The sequence below is a fragment of the Trifolium pratense genome, linkage group LG5, assembly GCF_020283565.1.
Source record: "Trifolium pratense cultivar HEN17-A07 linkage group LG5, ARS_RC_1.1, whole genome shotgun sequence".
Lineage (NCBI taxonomy): Eukaryota > Viridiplantae > Streptophyta > Magnoliopsida > Fabales > Fabaceae > Trifolium > Trifolium pratense.
In genome coordinates, this window is record NC_060063.1 from 31048422 (window position 1) to 31068829 (window position 20408).

At 33.3% G+C, this 20408-nt stretch overlaps 2 protein-coding genes across 2 annotated transcripts; both read right to left on the minus strand.

The window, feature by feature from the left end:
• Positions 1-204: 204 nt before the first annotated feature.
• On the minus strand, positions 205-756 carry LOC123886435 (STOREKEEPER protein-like). The gene has a single exon (XM_045935749.1). It carries the CDS (start codon positions 754-756, stop codon positions 205-207), a length of 552 nt encoding a protein of 183 aa, XP_045791705.1.
• Positions 757-3061: 2305 nt separating this feature from the next.
• On the minus strand, positions 3062-18978 carry LOC123882821 (protein ENHANCED DISEASE RESISTANCE 2-like). Its single transcript, XM_045931422.1, has 22 exons — positions 18750-18978; positions 18575-18649; positions 18411-18464; positions 18059-18124; positions 17802-17860; positions 14273-14349; positions 12116-12232; positions 11031-11065; positions 8917-9017; positions 8719-8814; positions 8223-8287; positions 7998-8069; positions 7160-7330; positions 6839-7038; positions 6638-6704; positions 6086-6261; positions 5711-5812; positions 4949-4996; positions 4309-4452; positions 4107-4202; positions 3906-4007; positions 3062-3371 (listed from the first exon to the last, which is right to left on the minus strand). Exons 1-22 carry the CDS (start codon positions 18960-18962, stop codon positions 3279-3281), a joined length of 2229 nt encoding a protein of 742 aa, XP_045787378.1. The 5' UTR covers positions 18963-18978; the 3' UTR covers positions 3062-3278.
• Positions 18979-20408: the final 1430 nt, after the last annotated feature.

A 20408-nucleotide genomic window follows, 5' to 3' on the forward strand; every position in this document is an offset into this window, starting at 1 on the left:
TACTAAGGAAAAACAGAATTGAACCAACAAATACTAAACCAGGAACTTGTTCTCAAAAGGAAAACATATTAAAATTGCATGATGGAAAGCAAATAAATTTTACAAAAATTAGCTTATAAGGCTAATGTCATGAACCAATTAACATCACAAAAATGAGCTTATAAGGCAAAACACAAACAAACATATCTTCCGGCACCTTCATCTTCATGCTTCTCTACTTTCCTTATCTACCTCAGATGACTCTAGCAGGCTCTTATAAATCAAATCAACTTGCTCTTTAAGTAACAACGAGCGTTGGAGACGCAGTTGATCCTCTTGAACTTTCAACTCCAAACATCTTTTATCCAACTCCGCCCTCTTCAATAAATTCATATGCATATTATCATCTCCATGTTCTCCTTCATCGGCTCCAATTTCCCTGTCTACTGCTCCATTTTCTACTCCCCATAACTCATTAGAAAGTTCAAATAGTTTCTCCTTATGAGTATCAATGAAAATGAGAGAACCTTGCTCTTTCATTGTCAGATTTTCCTGATATTTCTTCTTAAGTTTATGAATCTTATCACTAAGTTGCCTTTTTCTAATAGTTTTGTTGCTAAAAGAATACTTATGGGTGCTGTAAACCTTGCTTAATATTTTGGCCGGATCAATGCCTCTTTTAGATTTTATTTGTAAGAGGCCATTGAGAAGAATTATTTCATCATTGCGAGAGAAGATTCTCTTAGGTTTCACGGTTTGTTTCTTGTTTTTTGCCATTGAAAAGAGAGAAAGGGTTTTGATTTTGAGTGGGAAGGAGAAGAGTGAGGGAGCGATGAGAACCTTCTGCTTGTTATGTTAAAAGTAATGAATGAAAAATGAAAGAGTTGCTCGCCAAAATTAATTCACTTTCCTTTCCCTATGCAATTGCACTTTAATATGAGATTCTTATGAGTAAATACAGTAGAATAGAATTAGAAGAGACTTTCTATACCAAAAAAAAAAAATTAGAAGAGACTGAAAGACCAAACAACTGCCTATTATTATCATTATTAGGTTTTTTTTTTTTTTTTTTTTGCATTATTACTCATGTAACTGATAACCTAATTTTTAGCGGATGAGTTTAAGAGGCAGTTTGTTATAGCTTATTTTTGAAGAAAAAAAATATCGCTTTTAATTATTTTGCATCCGTTTGTTACATATTTTTAAAATAATCAGAAGTTAATTAAAACAATAGAATAGGATTAAAAGAGACTGAAGTGAAAGAGCAAACAACCGCATGTTATTATCAATATTAGGTTTTTTTTTTTAACCTGATTAATATATAATATATAAGGAACGTATTGAATAGTATTAAAAATATTTGCTTTCAATTTCAGACGATGCTATTAAATAATAGCAAGTTTCTTTTCAGCCAAAAATAATATAAGTCTAAAATATCTATATTAATTATTAATATGAGTACATAAAAGGCAATACTTTATCTTAGCCTCAAAAAAATTTCGTCATTTCCTCTCATTTATTTGATTATTATTATATTTTAGAAACAAGGTCATTTTATCTCATAATTTGTCAATTAGATAATTGTTATTAAATGACATTTTTAATTTTGATCTTCATTCTATTAATATAAATAGCTGTGATTTGCAACCAATTTCACACTATTGCAATTTTAAATTATACTCTTTGCAATCATACTCAAAATAATATATTAACAAAAAAAATAAAATACAAAGTATAGGCTAACCGTCATCTAATAAATAATATAAAATTTACTTATTCATTTTTTTTATATTGATGAGATCCTTGCAGTTGCAGAGACCGGCGAAGATGGCTATGAAAGAGGAAATAACATGTGGATTAGGAACAAGAAATGTACGATCACTCTTCACTCGCCCTTCCCCTTCTTTTTTTTGAACCAAGCAAACTTAATTCATATCATTAACTAATAAATGTTCAATACATAAGGGAATAATCTCAAATCTATGGAAACTAGCTCAAACATTGGCCGTCCTAGCAAGAGTATGAGCAACCAAATTCGTTTGTCTCCTAACAAACTTAACCTCAAAGTTTTCATAAGAAGATGACATAAGAAGAATAATGTCGTTAACAATTAAACTAAATTCCGAATTGCCCCGTCTTCTCGAATGAATGGCGTCAACCAACAACTTTGAGTCACTTTCAAATTGAACTCGCTCAAATCCACGATGGATAGCCTCTTTCATAGCATGTAATAGTGTCAATGTTTCGCCTTCCACTATGGAATAAAAAGGTTGTTGTCATTGAGTTAAGTCAGCCACAAAATGCCCATTGGTATCACGAAAGCAAAGACCCATAGAAGTAACACCGGACCCAACTACAAACGCAACATCAACATTACACTTTATCCATCTCACTCCTAGTTTCTCCCACCGAACCGGCCTAGGATCCTCAACAGGAACAATGTTATGACGCTGCAGTTGGTGAACAGTATACCACTCATTCCAGACGACGAACGCCATATTTCCAACTTGGCTCGGGGACTGAATATTGTCATTCCAAATCTTGTCGTTTCGATTATGCCAAATACACCAAAATAACGATACAACCCGTCCTATCGATGCTCCAAAATAACTCGCCCTTCCCCTTTAAAATATCTAAAATTTGTATAATTTTTCATCTTTAAATCAATCAATTACATTAATTATAAAATTAATTTTACATATAATTAAAAAATATTAAAATTTTAATAACTCATATTTTTTTAGTGAACATTAACCCGTGCATAGTTATACTAGTAACTAGTAATTTTATTAAAAAGCTCTCCATCAAAATACAAGGAGTATTTGAGGAGGCAAGGAAACAGCTGCATGAAAAGTGGAAATACAAAACAACCCCAACACAAGGCTTAACAAAAACTGACTCATATATATATATATATATATATATATATATATATATATATATATATATATATATATATATATATATATATATATATATATATATATATGAAAAGCGTTATATGATATTTGAAAATTGCGCATAATTTCATATGACAAATTATATGATACCATGATATATTGCAAGAAAAAAGAAGTATGAATTAGACTCTACAGTTACTAGATATCTAACCATAACCATCCAATATAAATGTGCCACACATTGAATCCCTTGGCCTGTGTCACTAACAATAACATAATCAAATCCACCAAATTTACATTTTCTGATTAGAGTCCCTATAGTGTAACAGAAAAATATATGTCATCCAAACAATTAGTGTACATAGATTTTTGTATACTTTTGGTAGGTCACTTCAAACTTCAAACTTCAAACGATATAGCGGATTCAAGTCTTATACGATTTAATCGAACAGTTCCAAGAATGTACTCTGGAAGCTCTACCTCTTCTTTTGCCTGCAAATATGATGTTGTTACAATTCCAAGTGGATATTTTAGAATGTCAACTGATTATGAATATTTTACAATTCCTAGGATCATTTTAAAATATTAACAACGTAGAGGACTAAATTGACAGGCTCTACACTTTTAGGGCCATGACTGCATTATTATTTTTTTTTGAGGTAAAGGTAAATCAATTCATTTTATCATGAATAATAGTATCAATACAATGAGGAGGATAATAAAAGATACTGGGACTAAACTGAAATATAGATGCTCTAGCTAGATTATGAGCGACTCTATTAATTAGCTTGCCTTCTAATAAAAGCTACATCGTAACATATTTTGAGCTAGATGAAATAAGGGACCTACAACTAGTCAAAATAGCGCCTAGGCCATGACTGCATTATTATCCTTTTACATTTGCACATTTTTCATAAAATAACAGACTCCTAATTGGTGATAAATCTCATGTACATGAAAGGAACAATGATATATAATACCATAAGATAATTTGTCTAGAAATATTATAATTAAAATGGCCCAAACCTCTATCAAAATAGCAAGGTCAACGACTAGACTTGTGACATATCCGAGAACAAGGCCAACAACACTCCTGGCTACAGAGGATGATCCAATATCCACATCTATCTGCATTATGCAGAAAATTGCTATTAAAGTGTAATATCACCCATAAATTGCAGACAATTTTAATAGAAATATTAGACAATTAAAGTGTAATATCTTTACCTCCAAAAAGTTATCTTGTCTGAAGTATTTACAAGTCACAGCTTTCCCTAATAGGCATGCTTTTGTTCCAACAGCTCTCTTGACCATCCAATATCCCTTTCCCAATTGAAAATCACTAGTTACTCAATAAATACCATTTAGAAATTAAAAAAATAATTAAAAACAAAAAGTTCATTTAGAATTTTTGTTGATAATCACACACCTCAACTATACTTGGAATTAATTTGAATCTTGAATCTCGAAACATGTCATTTCCATCGATAAATTTTGCCAATAGAGAATCTTTATTTATAGGTCTTTCAGATGCATAATATAAAACCAAACTGTAGTTTGGTTTAGCTGGAACCTTGAGATATACAACAAAGTAAAAACTGCATTGATAAATTTATATATTTCGAAGAAGTTTATATACATAAATATAAATAAATATGTATATACATTCATGAAGAAAAAAATATCACATTGTTGGTCAAGACTCAAGACCAAAGTATGCATGATGTCCGCTAAAAATTTTGTTACATGCAAAATAACATTTGTGCATCATTATTTCTCTTAATAAATTCTACTTTAATTTTGTTGGAATAATAAAAATTAAAAAATGCAACATGGTCCTCTGTATGAATCTCACAGACTTTGAAAATGAAAAGTGATGCATGCATGGTTACCTTATAATGAAAGGTAAATGGCCAACCAGTTAATTAAACTAAACTTTGTAAAGAGCGACTAGATAATCAAGTGGTTTTTATAATAATAATAATAATAATAATAATAATAATAATAATAATAATTTTATTAAACTATAACTTGTAGTAATCTCGATGCAAGAGCAGATATATCCATACCTGGAGATTAAATACAAGAATAAATGGAAGCTTTTTCCCAGCTTCACTCTGCAATTTAAAAGGGGAGGATAACTCAATGTAGCGATTTTTATTTAATATATAAAACACCAATAGTGATTTCCAGAATATTGTAGTGAGTGGTGACATACATAATAATAATCTCAAATACATCAGGTTTAATTAAGTCTATATCATGCATTTAACTTTAAATAACTGAACCTATCCTAATAAAAAGGAAAATAAATGTGGAATCTGTCCTAATAAAAGGGAAAGCAATACAACAATACACAACTATTTCTTAATCTATTGCTATTTTCATCATTAACAACAAATGTCAAACTGACAAATTAGCTTTTCTTGTTGTTGACAGAACAGACAAATTAGGTATTAACTATGAAGCTCTATTCGAATAATAATTGATTGAGCGTAGGCACACAAAGACACAAATGTAGTATATAAAAAGTCTAATTTCGGTAGCAGATGAACTTCAGAAATTTAAAAGCTCATGTTAATCAATGGTTTAGAAGAAAATAGACTTTATATGTCCACATTTTCAAACCAAATCGATCATGATTTTTCCAACTTTCAAATCAATCTATATCAATATTAATTTAAAAAAATTGTAGCGCAAAAATTATGAATTTTCTTTAGCAAATATGTTATCAAGAGTAAAATATCTCAATTATATTGGCAAATTGGATCAACGGATCATTTGTAGCTAGATTAATATTATGATATGAAGTCTTGCAATATCAATTTTACCTGAACCATACTTCTACCGTGCAACGCAACTTTATCTACAGGTTTATCAACCTTTAACCAATCAACTGCTACAAGCTTGAGGAGAGGATCTCCTCCAACTTCCTGCATAAGGAATGTCATAATGTCATATCCACAACATCTAAACCTCAAAATCTATATATTTAGATATTTGAAAAATATATATGAATTTAAGGGCAAAGTGAAACACACAGATTATACTCAAATTTTGTAAAACATTTTACCACCTTTCTTCTTTACTCAATCATCTCATTTGAAAATGTCACCGGAAACATTTAAAAACACTTTAAGGATCTGAATAGTAAGAAAATCTTCAAATCTGTTATTATTAATAATAATATAATATTCCTAACTCACCTTAGAATTATCTTTTAGATAGTTTTTTCCTCTAATCATAAATCCTTCACCACTAGGAGACGTCCAACAATTTGTGTCATTGTTGTCCTTTCCTTTGCACAAAGAACCTTGAAAATCACTTGCATCAATTTCTATAGGACTTACAAGTGAATCTAATTCTTTGCATAAATTTGGAGCTGCAAGCAGAATGAAAAACTCTTATAGACTAAAAGTTTGAATATATGCATTTATGTGTGTGTACATGTAAACATTTCCGAATTTAGATCCATCTATGCAGCCATTTCATTGTGTGCTACGTTGTAGGTGATCTAAGACACTGGAGATTTAAACTTAGATCCAACAGCCCTATAGGCGTTGCGCTTAGATTCAATAGGACAAGACAGTGAGGATCTAAGAAACTGAAAATTTAAACTTAGATCCAACAGCCTTGTAGCCAATACGCTGTGTGCAGAGCTGTAGGTGATCCCAACCCAAAAAAGTAAATTTTGTGCTGCAAAAATTATTATTAATGCCCTTTATCCCTTGCAATCAACAAGAACAGAAAAAGCTGACCTGTTGTTCGCTGCAAAGGTAAGGCTGTCATGGCCCATGAAATATTCTTTAGTTTGACCTTTCCATCCTGAAAAATATGACAAAGTAATAAATAAATCGTATAGTTTTGCATGAAATAGTAAGTTTCAGATCAGTAACACAAAACAAACAACAGCAATTTCAATTGCAGATATTGTTGTAGTTGACAAGATATGAAGAGACCTTATTTTCAACATTGTCGTCCTCATCACTTTCTTCATCTGATGTCGATGACTCGGCAGCAATTGCATCATAAAATTCATCCTGGACTTCTACATTTTCATATTCAGCTCCGGACAAAGAAACACTGGAGATTTTGGAATGAACGACAGTAACATCTTGTTGGTGGAGTGCTGGATTGGCTCCAATATATTCCTTTAGACCTACCATTGTTTACAAACATTAAATGTCTATTTTAAAGACACACGCTTCCGATAGTTTCAATTTCCAACGATTCTAGAGTTCAGATATCTACAAGATGAAAAAGAAGTTTGATTCCTTTACCTGCCACTTGGCACAACAATGCATAAGGGATGCTTTTTTCAAATTTTGTGCACTGGCTATTCTTCCATCGTTGCCAGGTTGTAGAGTGTATCTCTAATGTGTGGGTCACTAAACATCTTGGTACGTTTGATCCCATTGGTGTGTTCAAATTTCTAATCTCCCATGTAGACGCTATAAAATTTGTGAATGATCACAAAGAAGTATATGTCAAATATTTACTTTTTTTTTTTTTGAGTTTTCAATAATAATACGAATTTAAACAAAGGGTGTCTTTGGTAAGTCCAATAAGCTAGCTTATAGCTTATTGGACTAGCTTATAAGCTTGTTTGAAAAAAACAAAAGTGTTTGGTAAAAAGCTTTTCTCACGAGCTTATAGCTTTTTTTGAGATGCTATTTCAAGTAGCGTTTGAGCTTATAGCTTATAGCTTTTTACGGTTTTTTCCATTTTTAACCTTTAATTTAATTTTATTATTTTTTATAAAATAAAAAACTATCCACTAAAAAAAAACTACCCACTACATATAAATGTCCTTTTATGTCTTTTTATATTTATCAATCATTTAAAAAGCTAATTTTACCAAACACTTTAATTTCAATCAGCTAGCTTTTCAGCTATAAGCTAGCTTTTCAGCTATCAGCTAGCTTATCAGCTATAAGCTAGCTTATAGCTTAATTTTACCAAACAGAGCCAAAGACTAAGTTATAAGAAACTTCTGTATGGAAAAATTAAACATGCCAAGCATCCACTAAATTTGTGTGATTCCCATCCAACCCTTTTTTCTCATGTTCATGGAAACACCCAAACAATGATATTATCTACACAAATAATATATCTTACGATTAATTTTTGTACGACGATAGCCTAATCTCGGCGGCTTTTTCTTATGTATTGCTGGAAATTGCAAGATAGCTGCATCAATTAAACATTCAAATATGTCAATCTAAACCAATCTAGTCAGAATATAATACAAATGTATAATTCCAAGCAACCCAACCACTATGCATTTATGTTTGATAATGTATTATTTAAAAGCTTTAGCCTGTTGAAAATTCATATTCTTACTGTATGTTCCATCTTGTCCGTGAAACCATTGTCTAGAGAAGATAAAATCCCGCTTCGAGTGCCATCTGAATTAGGTTGAAAGAAGAAATTCATGAATGGACAATTATAAAAGCAAAACTTGCTCCCTATTCACATGAAAATAAAAGTTAACAAGGAATCAGGAAAAATATTAGAGATGCAATAAAATTATAGCTACATGGAAAGTGGAAACTAAAATTTTTCAATAAGAATTAGATACCATATATAGAGAAAGATCAAAACTATAACATGTCTTATATAGTTCACAACATGCAGGTCCATATAATTCCAGTCAAATTCACCAACTTATGCAAATCTCTATCAATTATAGAAATCCACATTTCACACACATAAATGAGGAAGTTGTAAGGTATTTGAGCAAAATCATTAATGATGAAAGTATTAAGAATACTACTATAACAAACCAGTAACAGTTGCAATAATGTTTGAAGTTATGAATTTAACAGTGATTGATTACCTAGTAAGATACTTAGGATCATATGTCCCATAAACAACATCGTAATGTCCATCGTAAGACTCTACCAGCTCCAAGTCACCCATTAACATATCCCACCTGAAAAGTAGTAATAATAATAATAATAATAATAATAATAAATGACTGATTTCTGCAATAATACGTTATTAATCTAATCAAGCCTTTTTATAAGAATCTTACTCATATCTTTTCCTCCGATCAGTGTTTAAAAACACTTCAAAAACACTATCTGCAGTTGCATCAATAACACCAACCGATTTAGCGAGGACACCCTTACCATTCTACAAAGCATAAATCAAATGTCAAAGCAAAAAAATATTCATTTGTTTATTTTCAATGTGATAAGTGCAGTTTCAAAGACATAAAAATGGATAGATAGGCCCACCTAGAAGTTCAGAGAGTGAGAAACTGAACACACTAGTAGAAATTATCATTACTTGGGACCTCTTAACAAACCATAGAGATATCAATTTCAATAAGTTTAGTACATGCATGAAATTTTGGACTACATGTTAGCGTCGCAGTCTTTTGGTACTAACTTAGCAAGTAAGAACTAAAGCCACAAAATCCCAGTTGCAGTTGAATGATTCAACTGGTTCAGCATATGCAATATTGTTGGCCAATTCTAGAAGCCACTCTCCAATTACAATTGAGTTCAAAACTTCTTCTAACTTCCCTCCAATTTCTAGTTATAGTTTTGTTTCACAAACAAAATTAGTTACCCGACTGTAACAGAATTAGTTGCTCAACTGTTACAACTGCGATAATTTATATTACAAGCTTAATTCCCATTTTTACCCCTCCAACATAAACCCTACTAACAACTGGTCTACTAACATGCAGCTGTGGCGAAACTATGGTACTCACGGAAATTAAATTGGGTTCAAGGATCGCACAAATGCTATAGGAAAGGGTATGTCAACGGGATAAGAGCCCAAATCCTCATCCGAGAAAGTAGTTCTTGCAAGAGGATGAGCATCAGAAGGAGCCTGAAATAGTAATTTGACATGTGAGGCTCCCTTTGAGCATCTAAAAGTACATTTGAATGTTGTTTAGCTTGAGAGGGGAAGATACAAGCTGTCAATATTTGTTTACGACAAAACTAATTTTAGGCCGAGAGATTGTATTATACAATAAATCTCCAATTAGAGAGTGATAAAAAGAGAGATCAGATAAAGGATCACCATGTTGACATGATAGCATGCAATTCCTGATCGTAGAATAAGAAATAGGTTTTGAACCTTCCATGTTAGCCTTAAGCTCTCTAATGTATTTTCTATGTGTAAGAAGCAAATCAACCCAACTATTATTCTAATGCAAAATCAACATTCAGCTTGCTAACAAATTATGTATCAAAGATATGGATGGACAGGTGATGATGGTGATGATATCAACATAAGCAAGAATGTAAAATGTAGAATCCGTCTACTTGAATAAATAGAGACGGATCGAGCTTGCAAATGACATAGAACTGGAATCAAGATAATCTAAATAAGCCTGAGGAGATTGGGTAATCAACATAATGCTTAATCCAATTTGGAAATCAAGGATTGATCTCCAACTTTAAAACAAGGGGGTTGATTATTGTAAACTTTTTCATTTAAGAACTAATTCAGAAATGTGTTATTGACTTGCTGCAGTGGCCATTTGTGCATAAGAAAAAGTTTCAATGTGTGATTGATTGGTTGCAGGTATGCCAACTAGAGGAAAAGTTTCAATGTATTGAATTGTGATGGATCTTATTCTGTTATAATGATTATCACCATAGTAATTTTGTTTTAAGGAACTATTTATTCCTGCTATCATAACCAGTATAGTATGACATGCGGTTGTCATGTAAAGTGATAGAGACCAAAATTTTAGACACAATGAAATCTAGGTGAATACAATAGAGGTAAAACAGAAAATGAAGGGAATAACCAGAGTTCTATGACCTCCTACTAGAGCTAAGCTCCTAATCCAGAGTTCTATGAACTCCTAACAATATCATAAGAACTTTTTTCCTTTTTTCACTCACCTCTCTATCTTTTCTTTTATAACCAAAGACTCCCTAAAACTTAGGGAGAGAGCTAATTAACTTAGTGTTCTATCATAAACCACTTAGCTTGACAGGCTGTTTGTTATGTATACATTTCATAGATAAAGAGCATTTGTGTTTTAGGAGTATGTCATTTAAAAGAAGAGGATTTGTTAAATACAAGCATTATACTTCAATTAAAATGACATCAACAAATGCAGAGTCATATATATATATATATATATATATATATATATGAATACACACACGTACATACCTTGGGACTAGTAATATCCTCAAAAATTCTAACACCTGAAAACAAAAACAAAAAAGAACTCGGAACGATAAGGATAAGGATAAATCCAAAGTTCAAATATTAGCATATATAATCATCATTATATATTTTTGCAGATTCTCAATCGGTGCTGTTCATACAAGAGTGAGTAACAGAATATTGCGACTTGCCATTCTGAACCACCGCCTGACAATCGCTTGGTGATATTGTTTTAACGGCGGTGAGGGTTTTTGCAATATGGCTGTGTGGTCTTGTAGGGCCAGTCCTATGACAAAGACCACTCCCAACAACGTTACGTCACGATCGTTACATTATTGATTTTTGTGAGATTCAAGCTATTCCCCGCCTTAATTATAAGTAAATTTATTTACAATTTTTTGATTCATTGATAACTAATGTATAAACTTTGTACTAGTACAAAATTCAATAAATATTATTAAGAGGTATTGAATTGAAGCAACAAAACATTGGCTTGCAATTGTTTTTTGGTTCGATCCCCGCAACCGCAACTATGTTCGGAAGGGGGTTGGAACCACTTGATGCTAGGCTCTGTTTGGTAAAAATAAGCTACTGTAAGCTAGCTTATAGCTTATAGCCGATACTATAGCTGAAAAGCTACCTGATTGAAATTAAAGTGTTTGGTAAAATTAGCTTTTAAAATTATTGATAAATATAAAAAGACATAAAATGACTTGCATAGTGGATAATTTTTCTCTTTAGTGGGTAGTTTTTTATTTTATAAAAAATAATAAAATTAAATTAAAGGTTAAAAATGGAAAAAACCGTAAAAAACTATAAGCTATAAGCTCAAACGCTGCGTCTCAAAAAAAGCTATAAGCTAATGAGAAAAGTTTTTTACCAAACACATTTATTTTTTTCGAACAAGCTTATAAGCTAGTCCAACAAGCTATAAGCTAGCTTACTGGACTTACCAAACACACCCTAAAACTAACCGCCGAACCAGATTACGCGATTCAATGGACCGGATACTATACTGGTCGTGAAGAAAAAAGACATTGGCTTGCAATAGACGGTAAAATTGATTGTGTGTGGTAAAAGAAAAGTACCTGACATTGTACGAACACATTTCCACTGATGTGCTTCAAATGCATCTCCAATATCTCCTTCAAAACCATCTGAACTACGGAAAAATTTTGATGATAGCCGTAAGAGCGTCTCTGGGCCTTTAAAATGAAAGAGCAAAAATAATGTCACAAATTAATGTAAAAATACAATCCACGTTGGTTCAGATTCTAAACTCAAGTGTACGATTATTTTGTGGATATCAATAATTAAGTCACTCCATTTAAAATAAGAAACAAAACATACACACCATTTCACTCTGGTCATGATAGGAACCAGAAATTATAGAGAAGAAATTGAATTATTGAATTAAAAGAAACTATTACAGATATTAAAATCCCTATAATCCCAAGGCTAGAGCTCCTACCAAGCTACATACTAGAGAAACTAAGCTAAACTAATAACAATAAAACTACTACTATGAAATAAAAGATAAACATTGTCATTTTTCATTAATTAGGTTAAAAAATTACAAACACTGTCCTCAAGGTTGTAAAATTATTATCGGGATAGATAAATTTTCTTTTTCCTGGATCCCATTGTTTGAAAGGTGAACATGTACCTGATATTGCTTCTTGAAAAAATAGGTGAAAACCACTTATTGAATTCAGCAATGTAATGTACAATTAGTCCAGCAATATTAACCAAGACAAAATGAGCACAAGCTTGAAGAAACAAACAGGAACTGGCCAATGGACTACAGACACAAAAAAAAAAAAAAAAAAAAAAGAGAAGAGAAGCAGCAGGGACGGATCCAGAAGCTTATCATACCGGGGGCCGAAAAATAGGAAAATAATAAAATTAACGAATTTATTTATATAGATTATTTTTATTTACATCATCGATGTGATTTTTTTTGTTACCATAGTATAAATATGAATTTTCCACCGCCATTTAACGACGATTAATCTCTATCAGAAAATATTTGAAGTATACAAAGTTAGTTTTTTTCTCTCAGCCGAATTTTTTAATTTATAATATACTAATACCAAGTATTTATAGTATTAGAGTTGAGATTCAATTGAATACATATAATATATATATGTATGCAAGAAAGGATGAGGGGGGGCCTTGGCCACTGCTTGCCACCCCCGAGATCCGTCCCTGAGAAGCAGTTTATCTATGTGGCCACTCAACAGTCACCGCGAACCTTTGTAAAAGGATTTGGTGGTTTAGGCGGTGGAGGTGGCGCCGATGGTGGGGAAAATAGAAGCAGATGAATGGCTGACGAAAAAAATTTGTTTGTCGTTGTGATTAATCAAAACTTTATAAAAAAGATGTAGAATTTGTTAAAATATTTTTTTGCAAAAAAATATATTTGATAGGTAAAGAAGAAGAAAATCGGTATAATGATGATGAAAGTAAAAAGTCTTGAAGAGTTTGAAAAATTCTCAAGGCTTTCGGGGAGATTGTTGAAAAAGTGAACAAAGAAAAGAAGAAAAAACCGGGTCCAGTGATGATGAACACCACAAGATTTATTTAACTTTTTTAAAAATCTTGATTGAATACCTCAAGATTTTTTTGTCATAAAAAAGTCTTTTAAAATCCCATTAAATTTCAATCCAATACACCCGCTAAGGCTAGACTTTGGGTTAATCCTTGTAGAGTTTTTGATTTAGATCCTCTCAATTTTTTTTATTTAATATAAGGGTTTTTTTTTTATAGCAATCCAAAACAATATTATGATGGCATAAGACAATCATAATTACTGCCTAAAAAAAAAAGAAAAAACAGAATCATAATTACGGGTGCGTTTGATTCGTAAAAATGCAAGAAGATGACATAACAGTACAGGACAGAATAAGATAATATTGGATAGAACAAAGTTATATCGAGAGAGATATGGCGATAATATTTTTATATTCGAAAATAAAATGAGTATTCGTATTTTTTGTAGTTCTACTGTGGACAAAAAGTTATACCGTTGTTCAGTGGGAAACAAAAATTCTTGTTTTTTCTGTCACTTACTACCTAAGTTGTCCAATCTCATAACCAGTTTAGTGTCAAATCAAACATAGTACAACAAAAATTTTCTAGTATTTAAGCATATTGTAATTAATGTTATGATATGTAAGCTTTTGAATAGGATATCAAAATTCCTCCAATGAATATTATAAATTAAATAATATTTATCAAGTTACCTTGGCCAATTTTTATAAGCTTCCTCAGCCCAGATGCATACCGCCTCACTTTATGTCGATGCACTTCTAGATTGATCCTTCAACAAAAGAAGAGAAGTGATATGGCAATTTATGACAAGTTATATAAAAGCATGACTTCAAAGGAAGGCCACCTAAAAATGGTCCAAAAACTAAACACGTATTTTATTAATGTTAATGAGAATTTGAGAGTTTTAAATAGAAAGAAAATATGGATTGAGAAGGCCTATGATTCGGTTGACTGGGGTTACTTAGATGTAGTTATGGAAAAAATGTATGTCTCGACCTTATGGAGGAAGTGGGTCAAAGAATGTGTTTGTACGGCTACAACTTCGGTTCTTGTCAATGGTAGCCCAACAAATGAATTCCCTTTAGATACGGGATTAAGACAAAGGGACCCGATATCCCCCTTCTTGTTTTTGTTAGTTGTCGAAGGGTTAAACTTGATGATGAAAGCCATGGTGGAGACCAATCTTTTCACATGTTATAGCATTTGAGTGCAGTTTCTCACCTTTAGTTTGTCGATGATACGTTCCTCTTGGGGGTCAAAAGTTGGGAAAACGTCTGTGCCCTGAGGGTTGTCCTTGTGTTGTTTGAGATGATGTCGGGCTTGAAGGTGAACTTGAATAAGAGTTTGTTGGTAGGGGTAAATATTTATGATTCTTGGCTAAATGAGGTTGCGTCCGTTCTAGGTTGTAAGGTGGAAAATGTGCCTTTCATGTATCTAGGTCTCCCAATTAGGGGTAACTCGAGGCGCTTAGACTTTTGGGAACCGATGTTGGGTTGCATAAAGAATAGATTGTCAGGTTGGAAGAGGCGTTTTCTCTTTTTCGGTGGTCGTTTGATTCTCATCAAGTCTGTTTTGACCTATCTGTCTACGCCATTTCCTTCTTCAAAGCTCTCTTAGGTACTATCTCTTCTATTGAATCTATTTTTATTTTTTCTTTTTTTTTTTTTTGGGGGGGGGGGGGGAGGAAATTAGAAAAACCACTTTGATTAGCTGGAAAACTATTTGTTTACGTCAGGAGTATGGAGGGTTGGGGGTGAGACAGTTGGGGGAGTTTAATATCGCTCTATTGGGGAAAATGGTATTCGAGGATGTTGGTGGACAGGGGGGCATGTGGTTTAGGGTGTTGGCAGCTAGGTATGGGGTGGTGAGGGGTCGGATGAAGGAGGGTGGGAGGGGTGAGTCTTCTTGGTGGAGGGAGATCGTGAAAATTCGAGATGACACAGGAGGTCTAGGGGGAGTGTGTGTGTCAAAGTAAGTGGGTAATGGGGCGGATACATATTTCTGGACCGATCCTTAGTTAGGCGGGACTCCCTTGTGTGTGAGATATGGGCGTTTATTTGATTTAGCGGAGAATAAGTCGAGTACGGTATGTTGGAACAAAATTGATTTAAAAATGTTTGCCCCTAAATCTATTAAGGTTTTGATGATAACAAAGTATTAATATACAATTGGAAGGACTAAAAATTTATTTTAAGTGTGCAGAACTTAGCTTCAGATAAGCTCTGAAGAAAGCTCAGAAGACGAGTATTCAGAAGTTCGCAAGTATTCAGAAGATAATGATCTTCAGAAGTTACAAGCATCAGAAAGTGAAGTCATCAGAACTTCTTAAAGTCTGAGCTCCATCAAACTCTGAAGATCTTCTTGAAGTCTGTGAAGATTCGAATTTGAAGGTCAACTCTCCTACCAATGAAGAAAATGACCTCTCAACCTTGATCAGAATAGCTAATCTCTTTTTGTCTGTCCACTCTTGAGAACGTGGGATATCAGACTTATTAGCTGAATAAGGAAAGTCTTCTCTGCACATGGTCAAAGTGTCTGAAACTCTTACTCTATTTTGGAAACGACCAAACTGCATCAGACAAGTTGCTTGAAGACAAAGGATATCTTCATCAATGATCATCTTTGCAACGACTCTTTCTCAGTCCTATATATACTAGAAGAATCAAGTTGCAAAGCAAATCAACAATCTTACACGCACTCGAACAATCTCTGATTTGTGAATACAAGCTCTGAACCTCTGAACTAGTGTTTTTAACTCTTAGTCCAAATACCTTGTACTCATTGTATTTGATTTTTAAGGTTCTCGTAAGAGCAGTTGTATTCTTTCAACAACTTTATTATCTCTGTTATTTGAGAAATCTTAAGCTTGTGTGCTTAAGTGAGAAGTCTTAAGCTTGTGTGCTTGAGCATTGTTGAGAAGTCTCTTGCTTGTGTGCTTGAGCATTTGTAATCTTGTGTGATTATAGTGAAATCCCTTGGAAGTGCAAGGGGACTGGACTACTCTCGTTTTGTGAGATGAACCAGTATAAATTGCTTGTGTGATCTCTCTCTCTCCCTTATCTCGTTTTATTGTGTTACTTATCCGCTGCTGTTGTAGTTAAGTTAAGAACTTTGAAAAAGTTTGAACTTGGCTAAAACACAATTCAACCCCCCCCCCCCTTCTTGTGTTTTCACACCTTCACGGTAGTCAAGATGTTTTCTTTAGGGTGGGGTGTTGGAGACAATTGTGGGTGTGGGAGGAGAAGATGTTGGGGGAGTGTCAAGCTTTACTTCACAATGTCTTGCTGCAAGAACATTTCACATAATGATGGCAGTGGCTTATTGATCACGCCATGGGCTATTCCGTCTGTGGAGTCTATTAGTTATTGACTTCTCAAGAGGCTTTTATTCGGAACGCAGTCGAAGATCTACTTAGTTCCCCTAAAGGTTTCTATTTTTGCTTTGAGACTATTACGAGACAGGTTGCCAACAAAAGCAAATTTGATAACTCGGGGCATAATCACTACATAGGCTCAGTTTTGTGTATTAGGTTGCGACGATGTCGAATCAGTTCAGCACTTATTTCTCTCTTTCAACTTCTTTGGCTCTCTTTGGATGCATGTTCGGTCGTGGATTGGTGTCATGATAGTGGATCCTCAGAACTTGTCAGAACGCTTTTTTTTAGTTCATTTATTCAACGGGTTGCCTAAAAGCACGTCGCTCCTTTATGCAACTTATCTGGCTATTATGTGCTTGGGTTGTGTGGTCTGAAAGAAATCATAGATTATTCAACAACTCTGAGAAGACCTTATCTCAATTGTTGGACAAGGTCAAACCTATTATTTTTGGTGGATGAAGGCAAAAAACATCAATCTAGCTACAAACTTTCATATTTGGTGGCCAAATCCTTTTGTAGTCTTTTTTGGCACACCTTATACTGAGGAGACCCCATTAGTTTTACGGCTAGTTTTAATATATCTCATTTTTTCTTGTTAAAAAAAAAATCGAGATTAAATTTGCAGAAAATAAGTGGCCTTGTGAGATCAAAATCGCGTAATTGCTAGACAAACTAAAATTTACACATTTGTAAAAAAAAAAAAAACTAAAATTTACACAACTTTAAGATTTTGTAATAAAAAATGATGGAAGATAATAAGAAAATTAAACACTGGGATAATAAAAGTATTGAAATCCATGGTAAGTAGTAAACACAACATATAAACCTTATTAATAAATGCATACTCATTTTCCTGGTTTAGTCTATCTCTAGCACTAACGCCTCTTGAAAGCTCATACTCAGCCTGCAAAAAAGATATATTAAATAAAGTCACACTCATGATATTATGATCAATGGCTTGCCAAATTCTTCCGGATGGAAACACAACCACTACCATATATTTGTCTATACTACAAGAACTAATAATCCACCACAACCAGTCTTGTGTTGTAACAAAACAATAAAACAATAAAAGTGAAAAATTATAATTATTTTCTCATACCTGGTTCTTGGCTTGTTCAAATGCCTCCATCCATCTTTGTGCTTCCCCAGCTGTAGCACAAGCAACCTTGAAGAAAACATGGTTAAATAACTCATTTCTAATATGGCGCGCGGTTGTAATGACAGCTAACTTTGGCGGCCGTAATGATTCATTGAATGAAAATGCATCCACTTTTTTAATATTTATGTTACATGTTGGAATTAGGTGTTTTAGAATCAAACTTGTAAACTTCAAATTATGGAACATTGGCCTATGCGCATAGAATTGTTTCTTTATAAAATATATATTACAAGCAGATTGGTATCAAGTGTTTTTAAAAGAAACAGACTGGAAAATGAAAATTTGAACTTACTTCTCCCTTTCTAGTCTCATCCAATCGATTGTAAAAGCGAATGACATAAAAATCCTGTGGAAGAAAGTGAAATTGAATTAACAAGTTACAATAAATTTAATGAATGCTAATAATATAGCATGAAATTTGAAAAGAAAATGAGGAGTATATATAGTAACAATTACCCCATTGTTAACCTTTCGACGACCAAGTTCCTCCACCATGAGTGTAGGACCAATGACACCCTGTCTAATGGGTTTCTAAAGAAAAAGAAATGAGGAGGTTTATTCAGATGGTTGAAGTGAATGAAAATGATTAATTATAAGAATTAATAAATGAGATGGAAATACATATACATACAATGCCAGGATTCTCATGAGGATCACGCTTGTACATGGAAACATATTTGCCTCTAATGAAGAGGAAACGTAGATGACAATATTCATGACCGATAGAATTCACGCCTAAATGATAAACCCAACCGAAATACTCAAACATTCCTCCTCCTCCTCCTCCTCCGGATCCTTCTCCTCCTCCTCCTCCTCCTCCTCCTCCTCCTCCAACTCCCTCCATTCTATCTAAAACGTTGTTGTTTGTTACATCCAATATTCCATTTTCATTTTGTCTTCTCCTTTATTTTTCCCTAACTAACTCTTCTCTTATGCCCGTCCGTCTTCCTTTGGTGCTCCTTAATATACGTTCCTTATATATATAATATATATATGGAATTTTTTTTAAATATTATTTAACTGTTTGTTTTAAAATACTATTTAAAAAATTTGGTTTAAAATTCTACGATCAAATTGAGATAATATTTGACATGATATATGTTTAACATTGTTACAAGGTAGAGCAAGATGGAGAGTATTCGTTATGTTCCCTTTCTACATTATTAGGAGATTTTTTCCCTCGTCTTCATCTCTGAGGCTATATATGAATGAAGGTGTGAAAAACACAAGAAGGGCGAGGGTTGAATTGTGTTTTTCTTTCTAAAACTTTTCCGTCAAGGCCCATCATAATGGGATAAGAACAACACGTGGCACAAACGACCACATAACCAATTTACTGTTAAAACTTTTCACGATTGATTTTTACTGTTCACAATTGACGCTAATGGATTTGGTTGTTTGCTCACAAAGAACAGTTGTCTGATGCGGTTCACGCAGTTGAAGTAGCTTGGGTTGTGGAATTTTTTTGGTAGAGAAAGCTTGGTTGTTGGAGGAATCCATATGTGGGAAGCTTTTCACGCGTTAGATTCATCGAGACTTTAGCCGACCTGGTATTGTTCGAAAGATATTGGTGCATAGATACTCTGTGTTGATTGGTAGTAATCATTTGTCGTGCTAATGTGTTCGCTAGTTTTGGTGTTTCTTGTTTTTCGTGGTGCTCAGCTTCGTCGATTGGCCATCACTCGATCTGACTTTTGATTGGATCTGGGTTTCTTTCAACAAGACGTAATTCCTCAGAGATTGATTCAAAACTCTATTGTGATGGATTTATCTCAATATTTGTATCATTCCTTGATTTTGGAAAGTTCAGCTTGAAAAAAGTCACTATCTCTTGTTGTTAGTAGCAAGGAGTACGTAGTGGGTTTGTGGACCGTTTTCGTGTTGAAGATTGTTCATTCACTCAAATATTCTAGGACTTATGTTTTGTCTTATAAGTAGAAGTTATTTCACCGTCCGACATGTGTATGTGTGGATTCACTAGGTTAGGTCTATGTCCCCCAAATTTTGAAGGTGTGGTTGATTGACTTGTTGAAATGTAAGCACTTGTGGTCTTGGCCAAACTTCCTGAAATCTTCTTCCATGACACTTATCAAGAGACTAAATAGATTTAGTGGAATCACATTCAGACTTCGTCGACGACTACATCAACATAGTAAAGTACTTTGCCTTCGATATTAGACTCTCAATCTCAAATTCTAACAGTTGTTATTAATTTTTATATCAAAATTGTAGAAACTTTGAATGAATGGATTAGGGGTGGACAACGGGCCGGGTTGGGTCGGTATGAGCC